Consider the following 23,242-nt stretch of genomic DNA (forward strand, 5'->3'; position numbering starts at 1 on the left):
GCAGCAGAGGTAGAACGCCTGCCCCGTCACTCCCGTTGAAAATGGCGTCTCGCGAACCAAATGAGCGAAAGTGTGTCTCCTCCGGCTGAGAGACAGCTGGACCGCCCGGCTGCATCTGTTCCACGGTCCACCCGCTCCACGCAGGAGACAATAGACGGTGAACGACACGGGCAGCGGGGAGGAGGGAGGAGGTGCTCCTGGCTGCTGTGCCCCCCCCCCCCCCCCCCCTCACCCGCTCCTTCTCCTCCCAGTCTACAGGCTCGCCAAGCGGAGAAATAAACAGAGGCGAGCGCCGAACAGAGGAGACATTCCTCCCTCCCCTCCCCCTCACTATCTGCCCATCTTCATCCAGTCCCTTCCTCCATGGAGAGGAACTATCCCGCTGCAGGCTTCGGGGATCTGGGGGCCGGGGCGGGATGGACTTACGACCGATCGGCCAAAGCGAGGTAAGCTGCGGGGCTCGAACAATGCGCCCCACGGTGACCGGGCGCAGGTAGAGCCAGCCCATTGTCACCGGGGACAGGGGAGGCTGCGGGGGGTCTCCAAAACGCACGGAATGCGGTGGAAGGTTAATAGTGGGAAGGAGAAAGGGGAGAGGGGGGAGGCGGAGGGGGATGGGTTTGCTGGGAGCAGATCCAGTGTGTCATTTAAACATAAATGACAGGTCCCGCGATGGTTCCAGCGCGGCATTGTCTCCGCTGCAGCTTTGTCCCGCTTCTGACATGACAGTGCATGACAGGCTGCCCGATGATTGATTGATTGATTGACTAATTGGCTCCTCGTCGGAGCAGTGCGATGCGTTTAGCTCCTGTCGGCTACTCAGCAAATGAAACCAACCCGCATCACTGCGTTCGGTGGAGGAGAATCTGATCTGCGTTCATTAGAAAAGGTGCAACGAGACGAAACAGTACACGCGCAGCTGGGCGGCAACAGCAGCTCTGTGGACACATTCCTAAAGGAACCTGTTGGGCTTTAACGTCCCCTTATGAGCCGTAACACTGCTCCAGTATGGAGTCAACGTGATGTCCATGTTGCCCTTGGTAACGTCTTCCTGCCACAGTAACCACAGTGTGACCGTGAACGCGTCGCTGCAGCGCAGCGGCTTCTCCGTGACTCGGTACCCGCTAGCTAGCGGCTAATTGCCCCCAAAGACGTCACAAAAGTCCACACGTATGTCCACCTGGCGCCACCACGTGACGGACCGAGCGGGGTTTCCGGACCCGCTGTGGTGTGTTGGAATGAGGTAGCATGCTAACGTTAGCTAGCTCCTCCTAGCTCTGCTGCACGTTAGCGGTCGCCTTGACAACCACATCAGTCTTCCTCTGACCTAATATGGTTCCATCTGCGGAACCTCGTTCGCGTTCCGATTCATGGCATTATTTTAGAAGTCTCAAATGAAAATAGAGCAACGGGAAAGGAAAAGCGATGCGGGAATGCTGTAATATAGTTGCTTTAGTAGCGTACGTGGTTGCATCACCCTCCAACACAGGTTGTTGTCTGAGTCATTGCCTCTGTGTGCAGAGGAGAACAGTTGATCACAGGAGATCACATGCATGCATTCGGGCGTCTGTGTGTTCCTTTAATCAAAATACCCGGCTGCTCTGGACAAACCTTCTCCTCACTGTGTGAATCCTTGAATGTTTGTTCTGATGTGCAGATGTTACAGCATGGTAGCTCCCGTAATTTGTGCAGTGAGGCTGGAGGAATCCAGTTTGCCATGGCCATGCTATCAATGCAAAAAAGGTATCAAACACACATTAGTACTTTGCAGTTAAATATTAACATTTTTTTCCAACACTTTAACATTATAAGAACATCCTATTCATACAATTCATTATATTAATTAATTCATACATATCAAATATTCAGTATGATATAAAAATACCTCACCATATGAATATACAATATAAATATCATGTATATCGTAGATAATATGGCGTGGTGGTGCATGTAGTAGATTGATGGTTGGTGGACCAAACCCTGGCTGCTGCATGTCCCGTGTCCTGGGAAAAATGTGAGCCATGGGTTAAAAATCCAATGTAAGTCGCTTTGGAGAAACACGTCAGCTAAATGTAATTTATTATAAATGTATTTATACATAATACATGTACACAGCAAATTTCAGAGAGTTAAATTGACTCTGTCAGATTCAATTTTAACTCTAAGCTGGTGTTTATATTGTCCCGATCTTGTCAGTGTTAAATCAACACTCAACGAAGTGTTAACAATTTATCTCGGAATAAGCAAATAAATCTGCTCAGTGTTAAATACACCTGTACGTGGAGTTAAACCCAACCCCAACCAGTGTGGCACTGGTGTACAGTTACATTTCAAGTGTCGCAAATGAACCTGATCAGTGTTAAATACACTCTCTGTAGAGTTAAAGACCCAGGTCCTTGACACTCCAGCTCTTTTGTACAATTGACTCTGTAACAGTTGAATCAACTTTTTTAAGTTCCTCTAAGAAGCTAGTTTGTTGGGGAAACACCCAATCAAGGATGTTGAGGAACGACTAAGCCCCACAAAACTTCACACAATCAATTATTTTGGATAAAATTGCCTGTTTTCATCACCCTTGTTGTTGCGTTACCGCTGTGTGTCCGTCGTCCAGCTAGCGATGTTAGCGTTCCCTAATATAGCTAGCTTGAGTTATCCGTGTATGTCCTGATGTTTTGGGGTTTTAATTTTTCCAAATAAGTGCTTTGTGTCCCTTACTCCCGTATCTGTTCATGCTGGATTCTGTCCCCGTCGATTTCAATAAGCAAGCATGGGGAGCCATATACGGCGTTAGCACGACTAGCATCCAGCTAGCTAAACCTTCCAGTGTAGCGGCCTCTACAGCACGCCGGTCCGTTGTCTGATAGTGAGGTCTGGCTGATCTGGGTCCAGGTGTTTTACCTCTAGTTTCTCTGGCAAAGTGATTCTCTCAAACGAGTCTTGGAGGAGAGATTTTACCGAGTTTGAGTCGGGTCTTACTGCTCGTGCTCATTGCCATGTCATTAAAGCGGCGCTCAGGCTGAATCTGAGTCTGAGCCTTCACACCTTCCAACGCAAACTAAAGACATACCTTGACTAAAAAGACTAACAAATTGTAGCACTTAAGAGCCATTATAAGTACAATTTATCATTACTATAGCAATTTGTAAATTAAAAGCTTATTTAATGAAATTGCACTTTCTTGTTTCTTGTTCTTTTGAGTTTGTATCTTTATGGTTAAAATGCACTTATTGTAAGTCGCTTTGAATAAAAGCGTCAGCTTAATGACATGTAATGTAATGTAACCTATTTTAGGATGCCAATTTTATTTTGTATATAGCCCAAAATCCAAAATCACAAATTTGCCTCAGAAGGCTTCACAGCCTGTAAACATGCAACATCCTCCGCGCTCAAACCCTCACATCCTCGGAATGAGGCTTTAACACAACACTAGTTACTCTGCCCACACAGCCTCCTAATGGCATAGGCATTGATTTAGAATTAGGCAGTGTTTATATCACTCACTGACTCAAGGCAGTTGAATGATAGCCGAGGTATCCATGTGACGGTTTAAAAATGATGAGACACTGTATTCATGAGAGACTCCCTTCAATTAAAGTTGTGTTTTGCTTAGGGCGACTGTGGGTGAGTGGGGAGCACGGTCGTCCTCCTATCAGAGGGTTGTCGGTTCGACCCCATCATTGCTCCTGTAGCTGTGACTACAGTGTGTGGATGGTAGTTACTGATGGGCAGGTGTCACTGTGTGTGGTTCTCCTGTCATTAGCGTATGAATGGGTGTGAATGAGTGAATGGTGTCATGTAGTGTTAAAGCGCTTTGAGTGGTCAGAAGACTAGAAAAGCGCTATACAAGTACAGTCCATTTACCATTTATAGGTATTTCTGGAGATGATCGTGATTGCAAAGTGTGATTTAGAAACTTCCTCCTTCAGGTCCGTTTTCAATGGACTTTTCTGTGAAGTTAGAGACATCATCCGTCCAATTATTTTCATACTCATATATATAGGAGATTTAAGAACCGTCTTAATAAGGTAAATTGACTAATACACTGTAGGCCCAACCGAACAACCAGTCCTGTGTGAGCAGACCTGTTGTAAATAAGGGCAAGCATCTAAGTCATACCTAATACCATGTGTTCCTCAGCCTCGTCTATGGGAGCTCAAGGTCGTCCCACCCAGACTCAGAGCTGCTCCATCGGCAAGCCTATGGCAGTCCTCACACCCTCCAAGGCTATTCAACCAACCACCACCCAGGGAGCTCCAGGCAGGGGGGGGGCTGGGGTGCTGCTGGACGCACAATTGGTAAGGATCGATCAAACAATATACCTGTAGAAACAAATCTATAAATATTGTATTTCTTTCAATATATTGTACGGTCTTGTATTTGGGCATTACTATTAGTTGTATTTAAGGAAATGTACATTGACATTAAATGTTGCATAGTTTAGTTGAGAGAAAGTAGCTAATATTTTTTATTTTGAACATTTCCAACACAGTCTTGTTAACCTCTATGGCAGAGTGAATGTGAAAGTGGACGGGTGTCTGCCCATAAGAGTCAGCCCTGGGGTAGACTGGGGAACTATACATGGTGTACCCAAGTGGCAAACTCAGGCTGTCTGAAGGCAGGGTCGAAAATGAAAAAGGCATCCAGCTGCATGCAGTTGCTTACAAGCATCCAGACAATTTTCTACCACTATATTTCTTCCAGGGCAAATTTTTATTTTCGGAAGGTTACTCTAGCCCCACCGGTTACCGGTGTTAAAGTAGACGTTAGCTCCTTACATTGGTTCAAGGGTCGCCACCGACCATCAATGCTGACAACATATCCGGGAAGCCAATTCTGGCCTTTCACAATAAGATATCCCTCTTCACCTCCAAATAGCGCAATAAAAGCTCTTTTATATCGTCGCCCCGGCATTGCCCGAGTGAGGCGCATGCTTCTGCGTCTGCGTCTTTACGCACCGTCGTGTCGACGCACTCGTTTCAAGGCACGCAAGGGACACGCAAGGGACACGCAAGGGGCTCTTGCAGAGCTGCCAACTTTTCAAAAAACCTTGGAGTGAGATTTTGTCGGGGGTGACCAAAATTTTGCCGCGCACGCAGCCACACACGTTGGTGGCTCAAATATCAGGAAATTGGAATTCATTTGGCGTAGTACCCATGTTGTACCCTGCATTCTGGTGGTTTGTGGGGCCCAAAGTCGTTGATAGGGGCGGCCTACTGGAGATGGACAACATTGGTTACATTCTGTGAAGCAAAGACGTAGCTGATGGTCCACCCCAAGGACATTTTGGTTTAAGTAGATGTTATTTCATGCATTCTCGTGGATTTTTGGGTGGTATGCCTGAACTTATTCTGATTTATGTTCATCTGCTCATGACTTGTTGGGCCTTCTAGACTTGAGCTGAACATTCAACCAGAAAACTATTGCTGTGCCTCAATGACTGTCTATGTACCACAATATAGCCTAATTAATAGACCTGTGTTTAAGATTAGATTAGCAGCAGTGCTGCTTGTTATGACAGCTGAGTTTACATTCACCACTCAAAATCACACGCACAAACACAACAAATAATTTCTTTCAAGATTTAAAGTTTAAGAGAGTGAGTACTTAATTGAACCACATGTCATTAACATACCTTAGTCTTTGCTCCTCCTGAGTTTCTCCCGCGGTTGTGTCTGTTTGAAAATCTTCTTCTGTTGCTAACTTCGGCACTCTTTGGGGTAAATAGGATGTCTATGCAGCGAATGGGTTTACAGATGCGCTCCTTAGCGCCATCTATTGTCGGGGAGTTTGAAAAGGAACGAACGCGCTTCGGCCCAAAATCAGATTTTTTTTTTTGCCGTGAGAAATTGGTTGTGTGGCGTGAGTGCGTGTGAAAACATGCAAAAGCGTGTGTCACACGGCGAAACCGTGAGAGTTGGTAGGCCTGCTCTTGCGTCTGTGTGTCCTTGCGTCTCTCTGAAAACGCAGAAGCATAAACTAGGCTTTACTACTTTCTCAACATCAAAGTAACTTTCCTGCAGTAGAAGACATGTAAATATTTATATTCATGAGATTTGACACAAAGATTCGTTCACATGTATGAAATGACATCACTTACGTTTCGCGGGTGATCGACAAAAAAAAAAGACCGTAAACAGCGTCAAACTACGAGTGTCCGGGTTATGCTAACATTAGCTTTATCTGTCTTTCTTAGCTTTATCGGGTCAGGAGACAGTCACGTTAAGTGTGAAAATTACAGAAAGACATACATTTCTATAAAAGTAGCTGATATTCCTAATCAGTCTACTAGGGTTCACACTCTGTGAGTGAGCGCAGGGGATTAAAGCTGGTAGATCATTGCCATTAAAATCACATCAGGTCACCACGCCACATGCGTCAATCGCAGGAGCTAACAGAAAACTTGGTAGTGCTAATTATCGATCCTTGCTTACTAACGGACACATTTAATTTCATTCAAAAGCAACCCTGGCTAACTCCATTCAATGCAAGTCATCCAAGTTAGGTAATGACCAAAAATGTGGAGAATGTTGTGACAGTTCCCCCCTTCTGACAGACTATAGTCTTGTTTGTTTTTTTAGGGTTAGGGTAACTTCCCGAGCGAAAATGGCGAATAAAGGGTTAGGTGAATAATATTTAATCTCTTACTAATTTAGATTAATCCAATTGAATTCATTTTATTTTGTATAGTCCAAAATCGCAAATTACCTTACATATTTGCCTCAGAGGGCTTTACAGTCTGTACACATGCAACATCCTCTGTCCCAAAACCCTCACATCGGCACAGGAAAAACTCCCCCAAAAAATGGAAAACCCTTCCATGGGGAAAAAAAGATTAATTTTTTTGTTTATTTTACTCGGCTGTGCCAATCACAGAGTACCATGTTCACTAAGGAGAAGACACACTCGCTGTCCAAATTTGTCTGTACTTTGCTTTTTTTGCATCACAGAGATGTATATCAATTGTAACTCGTTAAGTCACGATAAAGCAGTGCGGTGAGTAAGACAGAAAGTTTTACTTTAACTGTTTATAGGATGATGCTACGATGCAGGAAATGAATATGATTTAAGTGAGACTTGTGGTTTGTTGCCAGGCCTGTCGGGGCTATTTGATGCCAGCCTCCACCATGCCAATCACTCTGGTCCGGACCCCTCGGTCATGAATCTAATATCAGCTCTGGAGTCCCGGGGTCCACAGCCGCCACCCTCTGCTTCCTCCCTTCTCTCTCAGTTTCGCACTCCTTCTTGGCAGACTAGTAAGTATCAGCTTTTTTGTGTAATGCCACAAAAAATAATTGCCATTTGTCATTAGGCTTTTTTCTATTTAAATACTATTAATATTCCTGAATTATGATTAATAATTGAATTTACAAAATCAGTTGCAGTTTGATTTGCAGTAAGTAAAAAGTTTGTAGTCTCAAACAGAAAAAGGGATAATTTGTTAAGTGTGAACAGTGACTTGGATTTCCCCCCCTTTCCATGTATTGTGTGTCTTGTAGCAATGCACACACCAGCCCCAGCGGAGCTCTTTATGTCAGGTGCACTTCCTGGTGCCAGCTCCTTTCCCTCGTCCTCAACTCTTTCTGCATACCAGCATCCTGGCTCCTTCTCTGGACGATCCTTTACTCCCTCCCTATCCCTTCAGGACGCACCTACATTTAGCCCGACACCCAACGCTTTGCTATCCCCCCATGATCCCTTGCTGCACATCAAAACACCCTCCCAGGCCAATTTAGGCTTTGATCGCTTGCTGTCATCCCACAGTGCCACCTACCGGGGCTCCCAGGAGACGCCGATCTCTCCCCAAACCCAAGCCCTTCCCACCTCCTCCAGTTGCCACCTACCCCCTCCTCAATTCAACCTGTTGTCCTCCCAGCTCCACAACCAGTCCTCCCAGCTCTATAATGCCTCCATGTTCTCTTCTACACCAGCGTTGCTGCCCACGGCTCCCCTTACACCACAGCCTTCTTCAGAGAGGGCAGTTTCACGGCAGGATAGTGTGATCAAGCATTACCAACGCTCGTCCCCAACCCAGTCCACAACACTCCCCCCACAGCAATATGTCAGCTGTGGTGGCTCATCAAGCTATCAGCAGATAGCCAGCCACCACCGGCATGCTGGAGTGTCTTGCAGTCCACTTGGGGAGCAAAGCCCATCCTCTGACCCCAAGCCCCCAACAAGGCTGGAATCCAAGATATATCGACCTATCATCCAAAGCCCCTATGCATCCTCCGCATCCAGCACGTCAGCCCCTTCCTCGACTGGCACCAAGGGACCCAAGAATCCCAGCTCCAATAGTGGCTACTCTTCTTCGGGCTCAGCTTCATCCTCTTCTCTTACCCAACATACTCCCCCATCAGCTTCCTCCACTTCCTCTTCAAGCTCCAAGACAAGCACTGGCTCCTTGTCTGCTCCCTCTTGTCAGCAGCCTACATCTCAGTCAGCACCAGCTCCACCACCTTTACCAGTGGTGTCATCCAACCTCGTTCAGCAGCCAGCACCCAAACAATGCGTCTCCACCTATGCCTCTCCGCCAGTGGCCAAATCCAGTACAGGCCTACCAGACCAGACCCCTACCCAGCAACATGCCCAGTCCTACTCTCCCAACCAGCCTCCATCTGCACACATAACCCAGTCTTATGGAGGCTTTAGCTCACCCCACGCACAGGACCTGAGCTCTGGAGCAGGGGATTCTGGCGGCAAGGCCTTCACCGGTACAAGAGGACGCTCCTTTTCTGCAGAGGTCGTCTTTGGAGATTCCAGCTTTGGTTCAACTCCTCTCAGAAGAGCAGGTAGTCCTTCCTTAGGGTATGGGAGTGCTGGAGGATCAACAGTAGGGGGACCCGTATCAGGAGCTACTTCACTTGGCAGTGGCGTTGGATCTACAGGGTCAGGGAGCGGGGCAGCTAGCGTTGGTAATGGAGGCAACAGCTCTTACCACCTGTCTGAGTCTTGTCCCTCACCCTCCATCAATTCTACTATCAGTCGCTCTGGATTGCACTCTCCTGCGTCTGTCCGCCCCGCTCAGTCCCCTGGAGGCTCAGGGGCCACCAAATACTTGTCCTCCATTCTCTCTCCTCCTTTTATGTCCTCACCACAAGGTTTCCCTGATACACGGCAAACACAGAGCCAATCCTACCACACAACACCACCCAAGCCAAAAACGGACAACAGAATGTTGGGAGTTCAGCAATCCCAAAACAATGAAGAGGATGAGGACGATTTCCTCATCCACCATTTACTACATGCCCAGAGCTCAACTCCCCATCCTTCCCAGCATCACCCCTCTCCTCAGCAGCTACCACAGCCACTCTCACAAGCTAGAGACGGGGAAGGCAAGGGGCTGACCTATAACATTAACAAGATCTCAGAAGAGCGTTACCACCTTCAGAGTGTCATTCGTACTAATAACATCACCAGCAGTTCAGGTGCTGGAACGGCAATGGATGACGTTGGCTTAAACAGTCAAATGGACGCATCACAGAAGAAATCGCAACAGGCCAAATCAGAGTTGACCGTATCAAAGTCCAATGACGGAGGTGTAGGAGGGATGCCTGACTCTCTTTCTCACTCTCATAACACCCACTCCCATCAACAACAGCATGACTCGCTGGGCTCTGAGGTCCATTACGGAAGAGGGGACCCCTACATACAGCATTCCCATCACACCTCACATGTTTCATCACACACTCAGCAACACTCTCAGCATCCCCAAAACTCTCGGCATACTCAACACACCCAGCACTCACAACATCCTCATTCCCACTCCCACAGTCACCCTCACATGGAGCTGAAGAAGCTTACAGATGGAAATGACAATACCTACTTGTGCAACACGTCGGATGTACAGCAGGCCCGACCCCGGCAGGTCCCGCTTTCCCTGATAGATTCACCGCCAGACCCTCCCCAGCAAACTCACATTCTGCAATCTGTCCTTTCTCATACGACTTGCACAAAGATGGATCCCCAGCAGGCTCCTTCACAGCAGCATCCTTTGAGCCAGCAGACCATGATGGCTTCATCTGGAAGAGTAGGGCCAGCAATAGTTGAAACCCATCCACAGAACCAGTCCTCACAGTTGCAACTCCAGCTCCAGACCCAGAGTTTAGATACACACTATAGCCTTGGAGCCCAGCCAGGAGACCAATCCAGAGCCATTCAGAACTCAGTTTCCCCACTAAACATAATAGATCAATCTCTTTCCCGAACGAACAGTAGAGGTGGCGGAGGAGCCCTGGACAGGATGGGAGTTGGAGGGAATGTCACAAGAGGGGAGGGAGGAAGTGGAGATAGACATAGACAGCAGCACAGGCATCCCCCCCAACACCATACCCAACAAACAGCCTCAGACCTCCATGATTTTCTCTCTGAGCCAGATTTGGGTTTGGCCACCCCCTCACATGTGCACCACCTCAACCAGGCTCAAGCCCATGCCCACAACCATGCCCACCATCAAACCCAAGCACACTCTCACCATCAGATGACACACTCTCAGTTAGTTCACCCACAGTCCCACCGAATGACAGCAAATATGGGAACTCCGCAACAACAGCAGCGTCAACAAAGGGAGCCGGAAACTCTGTCACACCCCCAGCTAGACCAGCTCAAACAGCACCCGTTCGACACAGTGAGCCCAGTGGATAAAGTAGGACATAATCAAGTTCAGCAGCAACAGCAGCGCTTTGCGCCTCTGACGTCCATCTGCTTTCCAGACTCTTTGTTACACGATGAAGACCGCTCATTCTTTCCTGAAATGGAGGACATGTTTTGTTCAGCGGATTACAAATCAAGCTGTGCTGAGGATTCCCGGGCAGGACAGGATGCTCAAGAAAGCATTAGGCAGGGGCAAGAAGCTATGGAGGCCTTAAAAACAGGAGGTGATGGAGAGGGCTATGATATGGTTGGCCATCCGAGTGATCAAAACTATGGACAGTATTGCCACAGCCTTCCAGGAACAGGGAATGGCAGTCTACACTTAGACCTTGACTCTATGAAGACCCACGAGCTTCCCTCTACGGTGAATACTGATCAGCTAGGCCTCATCCAATCCCAAACACCCAATATTGCGTTGAGTTCAGCAGTTCAAGGGGATGGCTCAGTAAACAAGCTGATGGGAACTATAGGAGTGGCTGGCAGTTCAAATACAACTGGTCTGTCCTCACCTATATTCTGTTCCTCTAGACCCAAGAAATTGTTGAAGACCAGCTCATTTCACTTGCTCAAACAGCGGCGTGAGCCACAAACTCAAACAAAGAAAAACTATGCGCAGGAGTATGAATTTGAGGATGATGAGAATAAAGCAGATGTTCCAGCTGATATTCGCCTCAACAGTCGACGCCTTCCTGACCTGCTTCCTGACTTGGTGTCTAGTTGTAGAAAGGTGGGTGGCACATCAGGAGTAAGTGCGCTCAGCCCACTGACGAGTGACCTGGACTTCTGCAACCCCTCCAGCTTCGCATCCTTTGGACATCCTCCACAACTTCTCCCCCATGATGGCCCTAAAAAACGGGGTAGGAAACCAACTAAACCAAAACGTGAAGGCCCTCCTCGCCCACGAGGTAGACCACGCATACGTCCTCTTCCAGAGCCTCCTTACTGCAGGGGGCTGATGGGATCCGTGACTGGAGAAAGTAGGAGGGGCCGGGGGCGGGGACGGGGGCGAGGCAAGAGGGAGGAAGTCCACGTTGAAATGCATCAAGATATGAAAGTTCAAAGCCTCCCATATCAGCAGCAGCAGTTCAGTCAACAACAGCAAATGCAACAGCATCCACACAACCATCCCAGGCAGCAGGCAGAGCATCACCAAGCACCACAACAACAGTATCACCTGCACCTTCAGCAGCAGCATATCCCCTGCCCAAACCACCAACCGCATCATCAACAGCAGCAACATCAAAGGCATCATCATCAACAGCAACAACCACCCAAGGAGCTGCAGCGAGAACCAATCAGGCCTGTCAAGGTAATTCTGAACCGACCAGATCATCTGGGTCTGTAGTAGTTGGGAATTATAGTGGTGTCTAAAAAGCTAGAATGGGTTCAAATGTAGCTTGGAGTGAGTCATTAGTTAAATTCCTACCTGCACAAGTGAGAAAAATAGAAGGTGTGCATTATTTGTAATGTGCATTTGGCTGTTTTGAAGTGGAGTTTAATGAGGTATTTAAACACTGAATAAATTACCTACACTAGATAATGTTTGGCATGATCCCAGTTTGGAGAAACAGACGACAGTACCAGCGTACACAGGCGCAGCAGCAAAAACGTAAAAATTACAACAGCAGTTTGAGTGCGCTAAGGCGCTTATCTGTGCTTATCAAAGCCACGAGAATTCTTTGACAAAAACAGTCCCTAAAAATGGGAGAACATGGTGGTTCTTTTGTAAAAGTCCACCTCCAATATGTCTTTCTACGTTTTGTCACCATAGTGTGCGATACATTTCCCTCTGCCAGTTCCAGCCCAACAAAAATGAGATTAGTCTAAAAGCAAATTAGGAAAGTCATGCACACCTATGTAGAACAGTAGAATATATCTCTGTTAAACCAACCCTTTTTAACGAGATCAGTACTGGCTCATCTTGTCTTGTAGATATCCTTGGTAGCCAAGTTACAGCAACATTTTTTTAATCCTAAAAGTCCTTCTAAATGTGTCCATCCTTCCCTGACCCTTCCACTTTGTCTGTCTCCAGATCAAACTACCCATTCCCACCATGTCTTCATCGGAATGCCTGTTGAGGACAGACTCACTGTCCAGCACTGAGCAAGTTCTGTCCGACGGATCTGTGGGGTCGGCACCATCTCTCGGACTGAGTCCTGAACCCAGTGTCGCCATGGACATCAGCAGAAACGAGGACAACCAGGTTCAAGACAAGATAATGAAGCATCAGCAGAAAGCTGTAGAGGTAAACAGCACACTGCTCATTAGTTCTGCTCGTAAAGCTCCCTGATGGTTTTCTCTGTGAGAACGCTGAACTTGTATTTGTTGTGAATGAACACATTCATTTGAACCAAGTATTGAAATATTTAATAATTGTGGTGACCAGCTTATACGAATTCAATGCTGGTTTTACCATGCAAATAAGAATGGACGTGATACAATGTGTGATACAAGCCGAGAGGGTGTCTCATTTCCTCAGTTAAATTATACACAACAGGGGGAGTGTCATTTCGTAAGGGTTGGACAAAATGGCAAATAACCAGCAAATAAATCTTATTTGGGAGAAATTTGAGGATAATTTTGTTTTAATCATTTGAAGATACTTATTCAATAAGGTAATTTGCTGGTGAAAGTTTTTGTGGGAGCACAACCTTGATTCCGTTTATTAGTAGTTAATTGCTTATATGCAAATTACTGCTTTATTTAATATCTAAGATACTGCTTCTTATTCAAAATTAGTTTTGACTTATGCTCCTTAGAACCGTAGCAGAATATTTGCAGGGATTTAAGGCAATTGTCAATTCATTAGAATATCCTTTACCATTCCACCCTTGAAATCAAGGAGGATCATCTATCTGTTGAGGTCCGTTGATATCAGGGTCTGTGTGAGAAGGAGTGGTTGATGTAGCAAAGGGTGCAGAGGCCCGATGCATGACAGCTGCAGTGTATTTCGTGTTGGAGCAAAATGAAATGTAGTTGCCCCAGCAACAGTGTGGTATACTGCAACTGCAGTATTTTGACAGTGAAGTAACACCTTCGATTTTTAAATCAAGTCCTGCTGATGATATGCTGTTGAATTAGTAAGAATTTGAACAGCTATCGTCTCATTAAGCCGGCTATGTATTCCAGAACATTAGCGTCCATTACCATGGACCGATGGTAAATCTCGGAGTCAGCTTCAAGGACTGAGCCCCTCAAATATCTACCCCCGCAATTACAATGCAGGAGGGCAGTGGGCCTTAATGTAGTGCAGCCATGGCAACCAAGGAGTTTGAAAGGTCCAAACAGTGGGACAGTCCTATAATTTAAATCCACCTGAGCACGGATTGAAGAAATACTTTATCATACCAGTGTTACCTTGATTTATTTTCCTGTCTTGCATGGCTTGTCAGTGAACAAACCACTAAAAAACTGAAAGTAATTTTGGCCATGTTTAAGAAATAGTTTGGTTTTTCCGAAGATGGGTGATTTTTAAATAGTGGGCATATGACTTGTAAATAAGATTTGAAAGGCGGGAAAAACAAACAATGGGACAACATAGATAAAAGACACAAAAAGAGAGACAAAATTATATTCTATGAACATTCATCCTCTCAAGCATCATAGATGCCTGATTTTATACAAGCCCCATAAAATCTCGTGATCACATCATATTGTTGTGCATGAAGAAAAAATAAACTAAACACAGTTTTGGCCGTAACAATTTTTTTCTTTTTCTTTTTTCTCTGATGTTGGCTCAGATGACGTGGAAGAAAGACATTGACGATCCTCTGAATCCTGAAGCCTGGGCTGCTATGCAGAAGCTCAGTTCCGTAAGTGGCCTCACACCCTATAAGGAGATAGGAGCTTGATATTTTGTTCATACCTCATCCATTCAACCTCGAGAGAAAGGAGCACATTCTTTGCCTTCCACACATCACAGCTGCCTAAAGGCTTTATTGCCAATTCATGTGTAAGGTACCATTGGTCAGGTATGTGTTCAGACTAAATGTAAAAATGTCGTCTCCAGTGGAACCAAGAAGTGTTTTAATTTTCAGTAATGTCATTTTGATTTGAGGTTTGGAGAGAAGGAGGTTATATTTGACCGACAGCCAATTCTTTCTGACTGACAAAAGAGAGAAGAGAGATGGCTGTTACTAGGGCGGCTGTTGCCACGGTTACTACATTTTCTTCAGTACAGAACCCTTGCTGCCACCAGCTGTCTGTTAAGCTTCATTACCTACTACCACGTTTCCAGGGCCTGTATTTATTTAATCTCATTTAATAATCACTTAAAATGTCATTTGAGAGCTGACGAAGTAAGTCAAAGGTATTATTTATTTTGAGTTTTTCATCTTACAAGATTATATAAGAGGTACAATGGTTTCTTAAGGTTGTCATTGATTCCATTTGCACTCACTTCTCATTGATCCTCCCTGCGTGCGTGTTAATGGGGTTTGACTTTAATTTCACATGATTTCAAACTCAAATAAAGTACATGTAGAAAATACTAAAACAAGATCAGATCAGAGAGTAAGATGTAGTGTTCTTATATTTGGTTGAGTTGTGTTATTCTATGACTCCTTACAGTCAGAAATATAGATTAATAGTCCAAAATCAAACCGAAATGTTTGGAGATTTCATTGATTATCTAAGCAGGCGATCAACAGAAAGATAAGCAGCAATTGCTAATTGCTTCTCAATAATCAATCAATTCATCAAGAAATGAAACCTTAATTGAAGATGAAGATGATAAAGCCCTTACATGTCATGCCAAATGTTGTAGTGTTGTTTCTCTGTTAAGATATCCAAAGGGAAATGGCTTCAGAAATAATGTAATATTTCTATATATGTATAAGGGGTCAAATGAGGTGATGAAAACTACAAACTACAACATCCATGCAAATCTGCTCCCCTGTTCCGCCCTCGTTTGACTCACTCTCATTCATCCTTAGTGTCTGCTAAGTTCTCCATAACTTTATATGGTACGAAAGTAATGAGACAAGCCTCATAAAGCTCTAATCAATGATGAGATTATGCTCCTTTGCCTTTTGCAGGCTGATGAAAAGGCTTTTGACTTCAAACCTGGCTTCATGGCCTCTTTTCTGGACTTCCTGAAGACAGGCAAAAAACAGTCAGGCTTTGAAATGGGACATGATGGAGGCGAGCAGGATTCACTAAACCCCTGTTCCTCTATGAAGGGGGGGATCAGGCCCTTGTCCCCTCCTCCTCCCCCTCTACCACCAACTCCTCCCCAGCGGCCTCCACAAACATTCGGCGAGGGAGGCCAGGGCGACAGTGGAGACCTGGCTCTCAGCAGCTGCCCAAGTCCCTGCAAGCCACTGGACGAGGAGCTGAAGGGAAACCTGGAGACGCTGCCCTCCTTCTCCTCTGATGAGGAGGACTCTGTTGGTAAAAACCAGGACCTGCAGGAGAGCATCTCATCCGCCATCTCTGCCCTTTATGACACCCCCCACTCGTTAGCTGCTGCCGTGGCTTCTGCCATGGCCAAGGCTCTACCCAACCTGTCCCCGCCTATCCCACACGAGCCGCCGCTCACCCCCCCGGTCCCCGCCATGCCTTCCCTCATCCCTAGTATGGAGGATGGAAAAGAGGTCCTGGCTTATACACAGGATCATATGCAGGACAAGGAAGAGGAGAACGTGGTCTCCCCACAGTTTAATGTAGAAAAGGTGGATGAAATAGAGGCTGAGCATGAAGCAGAAGAGGAAACGAGGGGAAGTGGGGAGACTGCAGACGATGAAGAACAAATGAGGAAGCCACAGACTGTGCAGCAGGGAGCCGGGGACGAGCTGGAGGAAGAGCAAGAGGAGAGGATGCAGCTTTTGGAGGTCCCTCAAGTTGAAGGTAATGCACAGTTTATTCGCTCTGCTTTTAGCCAATTGGGACCGAGAAATCATGAACTTGTCATTGCCTGCCGGTGAGGCTCCTGGCTAACAGGTGACTTCCTGTCCCCCCAAAAGAGTATTCCTATTGTAATTGCAACTTTAGGAAAAATGTCTCACCACCCACCCCCCTTCTTTTTTAGATTCTCCATCAGAACCAATGCCTGCTCCTGGCCCTCCATCCCCATCACTGTCTATCACCCCCCTCACTCCACCAACATACTCTTCGCCTTCACCCCTGCCTCTCCCAAGTCTCTCTGCACCCTTGCTACTCCCGACACAGCACGACACAGAGAATACCAGTCAAACCTGCCCCCCCCCTGAGCAGCAGCACTCCTCCTACCAACCGGCTCCAACTGGCACCTCCCCTCCCCCATCGACCTCCCCTCCAGCTATCCCGCCCTCACCCAACCTTTCCCTGGGCCAGTCCATTCCCCCTCCGTCCACCACACCTCCCCCATCATCCTCTGACCAGGACCAGGAACCAGACGCTGACCAGCCCTCCTCCTCCTCACCCACCTCTTCCTCACCCTCCTCATCATCCTCTCCACCACCATCACCTCCAACCCCAGAAGAGGCCCCAACATCTCAGCGTCTTACCTCCCTCCACCTGGCAAAGAAGCAGGCTGACGCCGCCATAGCTGGGGAGAGCGAAGAGGAGGACAGTGAGAGCGGAGGTGAGGGAATCTTCCGCGAACGGGACGAGTTTGTGGTTCGTACTGAGGACATCGGGACGCTTAAGGTGAGTTCCCCCCACAGCACCCAGAAGGCATATATGGCGAATTGATTCTTTTACAATAATGGTGTACGCTGTGATTGTTGGTATCCCCAGATGGCCTTGCAGACAGGCCGGGAGCCCCCACCCATCTGGAGGGTGCAGAAAGCCTTGCTCCAGAAATTCAGCCCAGAGATCAAAGACGGTCAGAGGCAGTTCTGTGCAACCAGTAACGTGAGTTTTACAGCATTTTATATGCAGAACCACCACAGATCCAGTCGATAGTAAATGGCTTTGGACAGAGAACTAATGGGATGCAGTTCTTTATGGGCGCAGAACATTCAGAGACGTCCAACTTAGTTTGATGCAGACCAAGGCAGTGTTTCCCAAAAGCTTCCTCTGAAACATCCCTCTCATAAGGACTGGGAGGATTAGAGACGGGTCATCATGTGAGTCTAAGCTCATAAAAGGCACAGCAGAGAAGTGAGTGAGTGACCCCCACCTGCCCACTGACGGCTCAGACAACCTGCAGAGCAAACACCAATACGTAGAATGAGTTGGGACACAATTGTTTAATAGCAACTACGGTGTGTTTGTTTGTTTGTATTTAACAACCTCATCCATCACGAGGCTGCTCGGCTCCGTGTGCGCTGGTCAGCTCTTTTAGTAACGAGGAAAACCCTTAATGGGAAAAGGGTTTAGCGCCTTTTCATGAGTGAAGTCTGAAGTGCGTCTTTCAATGCACTGAGTGCTCCGTTTACAGTCCCACATACAGATAATGTTTGATTTATCCCCCTTCATAGGCAATTCATTAACTGTGACCCAGGACATTTGAACGTACCCGTTTGAATGGTTCTTATTCATTTCTTCTGTAAGTAATTGGAATATTTTCATAGAGAAAAATACTGTTTAGTAAATTGTTATTTTTACTATTTCCTCCTTAGTATCTGGGTTACTTTGGTGATGCCAAAATGCGCTACCAGCGCTTGTATGTGAAGTTCTTGGAGAACGTCAACAAAAAGGATTTTGTCCGGGTGTGTTCTCGGAAGCCGTGGCACCGAGCCGGTCTCGCTCTGAGGTGAGGACACGAACGTCACCTCTTCACTCAGAGGAGGAACCGACACAAACACAACATCGGCCGCTGAGAGATGGAGGCTTTCGTTCACACGGTGTTTCCCTTGTTGCACTCACCCACTGACAGACGGCAGTCGCTGCCCAAACCGCTGCCCTCCACTCAGAACCAAACGCCACCCCGGCTGGAGAGAGACGACAAGGAGCGGCAGAAAGAGCGGGAGGCCAAGGAGCAGCGAGAGAGAGAAAAGGATCAAAGGGAGAGGGAGCACAGGGAGAAGGTAAAAAAGGAACACAAGGAGAGAGAGAGGAGGGAGAAAGGGGAGAGAGAACAAAAAGAGATGAAGGAGAAACGGGAAAGGGAGCGGAAAGAAAGAGAGAACGTGGAGAGGGAGAGAGAGGACAGGGAGCGCACAGGGGAGAGAGAAAGAAGGGAGAAGGAGCAGAAAGAAAAGGAGAAAAGAGACAAAGAGAGAAGGGAGAGGGAGCTGAAGGAGAGGGAGAGGAGGAATAAGGAGCAGAGGGAGAACGAAAAACAGGACAGGGACAGGAATGAAAGGGAGAGACAGGAGCAAACAGAAAAGGAGAGACAGAAAAAAGAGAGGGAGAAAGCAGACAAAGAGAGAGAAAAGAGGGAGTGTAGAGAAAAAGAAAAAGAGCAGAAAAAACGAGAACACAAGGAGAGGGAGCAGAGAGAGAAGGAGGGAGGAGAGAGGGAACAAGACAAAGAGAGACAACGGCTCGATGAGGAAGAGAAAAGGGTGCCGGAGGAGCGAGAGCGGAGGGAGGAAAGCTGGAAAGAGGAGAGGAGAGGAGGAGAAAAGATGGCCTGTCGGCCCAGAGCAAAGACTTCCAAAGACAAGGCTGAGCCTCCTCCCAAGAAGAGGAAGAAGTGGATGAAGGAGGTGCCGTCGTCTTCCTCTTCGTCAGACTCCTCCCGACCCAGTGATGATGAAGGTGCGTGTGAGGCATGGGACGCACGTGTCGGCGGGTCGGAGTGTGCGTCCGGGCCCTCAGAGCGGCGTCTTGTGTTGCAGGACCTGTGCGGGGGGGAGTCAACAGCCGGGCCATGAGGGAGGTCTTCAGGAGCTACGTGGAGATGCTGGTCAGCACAGCGCTGGACCCTGACATGATCCAGGCGCTGGAGGACACTGATGGTGAGCGCCCGGGGGGGACACACAGGGATGAGCGGTCACACTCTCCAAGGAGCGTCTGAGCTCACGATACCAGGCGTCGGGTTGTTGAAAGTAATATTTACTTCCAAACGTCAACTACAGTCGCAGTCTGGAAATACGTGTTTTGCTTATGCCAGATTATTGTTGCTTGGCGGATTGGTTTTAAAGTGCTTTTTACGTCATGTACATTAAGGACCAGTCGTCAACAACCATAACATGATGGCCGATGTGAGAAATAAAAAATATCCATGTTATGCTACGTTTCTACAAAAAGAATGTGATTGTTCATTCAGTGGATATGGATTAGCAGCACTTAGCAGCCATGGAACGGACAGCTCGACAGCTGCGCTGGTGTTTTGCGATAAATCTGCCATGATGTGTAGCAGACTGCCATGTGCATATCGGATAAGTCCTTGCTTGCTTTTTCCTGCTGGACAAATGGACTGTAAAAGCAACCTCCATCTCCCTTCATGGTCTTGGCAGATGGTGCACTTGACCGGTGTTGGTGGTATCTGAACTACACATTTACTACCCTGAATCCCTTTCACGCATAAGTGGGGGTTGTTCACTCGGAGTTGTTTACTTGGAGTCTGCATGTTCTCCCCGTAGGTGTGTGAATGGTTGCATGTCTCTGTGTAGCCCTGCGGTTGGCTGGTGACCAGTCCAGGGTGAACCCGGCTATCGCCTGAAGTTGGCTGGACAGACTCCCGCCCCCCTGTGAGCCTCTGTGCAGGATAAGCGGTTTGCAGATGGATGGATTCATTATAGCTTTTGTAGCTTGTTTCCTGTACAATTTCAATTGTTTGCTGCTGTAACCGCGTGGATCTAATAAAGGATTACGTTACTTTCTCTTATATTATACGCCCAGCTCAATAGCCCTTTATAGTCCGTCCCACTGACCCACGTATGATACTAAACCCCTTTTGAAACTAGCTGGACACTGGAGCTCCTCACAGGTCAATCATGTTGATTTCAAAGTGTAACAGTGATGAACTGGACGCACAAATGCTTCTTCTTGTGATTTGTAGAAAGGTCCTCTGCAGGTTTCTCACGGTTCGTCATAACATCAATGAGCGTTAGTACTTACTACCACCACTTCCTCCTCAGATGAGCTGTACCTGCCCCCCATGAGGAAAATTGATAGCCTGCTGGGTGAACAGAAGAAGCGTCTGTTGAGGAGAGTCAACATGAGTGTTCAGCACCAGGTAAGCCTACACATCTGTTCGAAGGGACGGTCTGGATCCAGTTGGGTGTAATCAATGGAGACCGCTGTACCGTCACTGCCTTCTGCTTTCCTGTCTCCAGGAGGCTTTACATATATTCCCCAAAATGATGGCGGACCCCCTGGATTGTGGAGCTGTCAAAGTTCACCTGGGCGGAGAGGGGTACAACCGCAAAACACTCAACCGGGTCAAGAGGAGTATTCCTAAGCAACAGGTGAGAAAAGGCCCTTCACAGCGGGTCACCGTCCCCACCATCATTTTATCATGGACACATAATCTCAGCTGGCACGTCTTACAAGTATAAAGAAACATCACGATGCTGTTTTGTTACTTTGTGTTTATGTGTTTTTGTGAGTACAAAGGAAAGGGGCAAAGTGGGACAGTTACTTCATACCAGAAACCGTTTCTTCTCTTCTTTTTAGGATCTAAGGCTGTCAATTGAGAGTGGCCGGATGTACAGTCTGTATCATTCCCTCCACCACTATAAGTACCACACCTTCCTGCACTGCAAGAAGGAGGTAGGCATGGCTGCATCAGGGCTAAATAGCTTCTTCTTGTATGAAACGCTGAAAGGGGCATATTCAATCTCTTATTATCTTAACTTACTCTTTCTGAATCCTCCACTCAGGACAAGTGTTGCCTGTCAAGACAATAGTTGATCTAGTCGTTCCCCTGTAGTTTCTTCTCTTTTGCAGTCAGTTTTGTCCTTGTGACAAGCTGCAAACGCTCAACGCTGTTAATGCTCTCCAGCTGCGTTCATGGCTCCATAGTTAGAAGCTGTGGTATCAGCAGGGGTTAGAAGGAGCCCCAGCGTGACGCTGCTCACCGTATCGTATTCAGATTGTCATCATTTCCACGTAAAATATATGGTCTCTTCAGTGTGAACGAATTGACGCGGGGTGCAGACCAGTAACCGACTTGTGGCTCCCTGCGCAGACGGACAGCATCGAGCAGGCGGCGGAGGACCCCGGGCAGGAGGAGGTGGTGCAGCAGTGCATGGCTAACCAGGGCTGGCTGGAGAGCCTCTTTAACTCCTTCATGGAGCTGCTCAGCCTCAGTGCCAAGGCCTGAAGGAGGCGCACACCACTCACACCTGCAGTATGAAGAGGATAAAGACATCCGTACGGATGCTTGTACTATTGGATTGCTTGTCTGAGATTTAACTTTTAAAGTGTTTGTTTTCTTATTAAGTCCGTTTAAATGGCCTCTATTTCAAGAAAAGTATTGAACTATGTGAATGTGATGGGTTTCCAGGAAAAGTGAAGAAAAAGGATCAGCACTACACAAGGCTTCTTTGTTCAGACCTACAGGATCCTGAGAGAGACACTATGTCTACAGGTGAACTATTATGGTTTGTATAGCTGACACAAGGACATCTCCAAAAATGGACCATCCTGAGCCGGGATGGTTTGCTGTTATTATTGTTGTTAGTTAAAGGGGACAGACGTGAAATGGCCCGCCTGCAGTCCTTTTGTCCATCAGACAGACAAAGATAGTTGAGTGAGGTTAAGCAGGACTATATGATAGTCTCTCTTTTCTAACTCTTCAGTTCAAAACAGAAAAACTAAGCTGTGTTCTTTGTTTGTTCTTCAGAAGACAATGAAGAGGCCTGTAAGACGATGAATGAAACAATTAAGCACGAATTTCTTGAAGGAAGTGAGGTGAAAGGATCCAAAATCATAAATATCAATGTTTAATGTCAGTCACTTTTATCTGTTTGTTGTTGATTGATATTTGCTATTCTTTGACCTCTCAGAGGATATACGTGTAGAGCAATTCTGTTGTTTTGATGTGTATATATTGTACAGCTACTTCATTCTATAGTTTCCAGTTGCTCTTCTTTACATGGAATTGCTGTATTTGACATAATGAAATAAAACTGTTCAGATGACAAAGGGAATGATGAATACAACAACTTGTGCTCGAGTGATTTCACTGAAGTCTGTCGATGCACGAGAAGTGGATTCCATTCAACATGAGGTCGAATCCCGTTTCCTGATCCTTTTGTACTATTACGGAACAGGGAATCTCTGCCCTTTAACTTATTTTCTTTTATCAAACTCTACGTCATCAATGTACACAAAGTGTCCGAAGGGTGTTTGTTGATCTTTTGTAGATAAATATGAATACTAATAAAGAATCCAAACCCTGAGATCGAGAGAATCCTTTCCCGGGTAGCAGCGCCCCCCCACACATGACTCACAATGAACTTACCGCAGGGAGGAGAAGGATCCTTGGATCCTTTGCTGAGTCCTTGACTAAAGCCTCTGCAGCCACGTGAAGTTCCCCTTTAAAAACACCAAAACAAGTCGTGTGTTAGTGATGGAACTGGTGTCTGTTGATGGGACATTTACACATTTACATTTCATGAACATTTGATCCTTTTTATGATCTCCTCCCAGGCTTTGAACATTGATAAAGATGGAATTTTCTATATAATGTTTGTTAAATGACTCAAAGTTTGTGTCTTAAATATTGTATTGGCAGCACTGACTTGGACTTGATTTGGCTGGAATTGCTACA

At 46.8% G+C, this 23,242-nt stretch overlaps 1 protein-coding gene across 1 annotated transcript; it reads left to right on the top strand.

The window, feature by feature from the left end:
• Positions 1-29: 29 nt before the first annotated feature.
• On the top strand, positions 30-22,871 carry prr12b (proline rich 12b). Its single transcript, XM_040190451.2, has 16 exons — positions 30-446; positions 4,138-4,295; positions 7,092-7,253; positions 7,497-11,959; positions 12,683-12,895; positions 14,391-14,462; positions 15,687-16,497; positions 16,679-17,277; positions 17,368-17,484; positions 18,195-18,328; positions 18,452-19,278; positions 19,359-19,478; positions 20,604-20,701; positions 20,802-20,933; positions 21,142-21,237; positions 21,656-22,871. Exons 1-16 carry the CDS (start codon positions 364-366, stop codon positions 21,788-21,790), a joined length of 8,220 nt encoding a protein of 2,739 aa, XP_040046385.2. The 5' UTR covers positions 30-363; the 3' UTR covers positions 21,791-22,871.
• The last annotated feature ends 371 nt before the right edge of the window (positions 22,872-23,242 follow it).

The sequence above is a fragment of the Gasterosteus aculeatus genome, chromosome 11 (assembly GCF_964276395.1).
Source record: "Gasterosteus aculeatus chromosome 11, fGasAcu3.hap1.1, whole genome shotgun sequence".
NCBI classification, from domain to species: Eukaryota; Metazoa; Chordata; class Actinopteri; order Perciformes; family Gasterosteidae; genus Gasterosteus; species Gasterosteus aculeatus.

Coding starts and splice junctions, on each gene's coding strand:
- prr12b (XM_040190451.2), top strand. CDS start 364: ATGGAGAGGAACTATCCCGCTGCAGGCTTCGGGGATCTGGGGGCCGGG. Junction 12,896..14,390: donor ATCAGCAGAAAGCTGTAGAG/GTAAACAGCACA, acceptor ATGTTGGCTCAG/ATGACGTGGAAGAAAGACAT. Junction 17,485..18,194: donor AGTTCTGTGCAACCAGTAAC/GTGAGTTTTACA, acceptor TTTCCTCCTTAG/TATCTGGGTTACTTTGGTGA.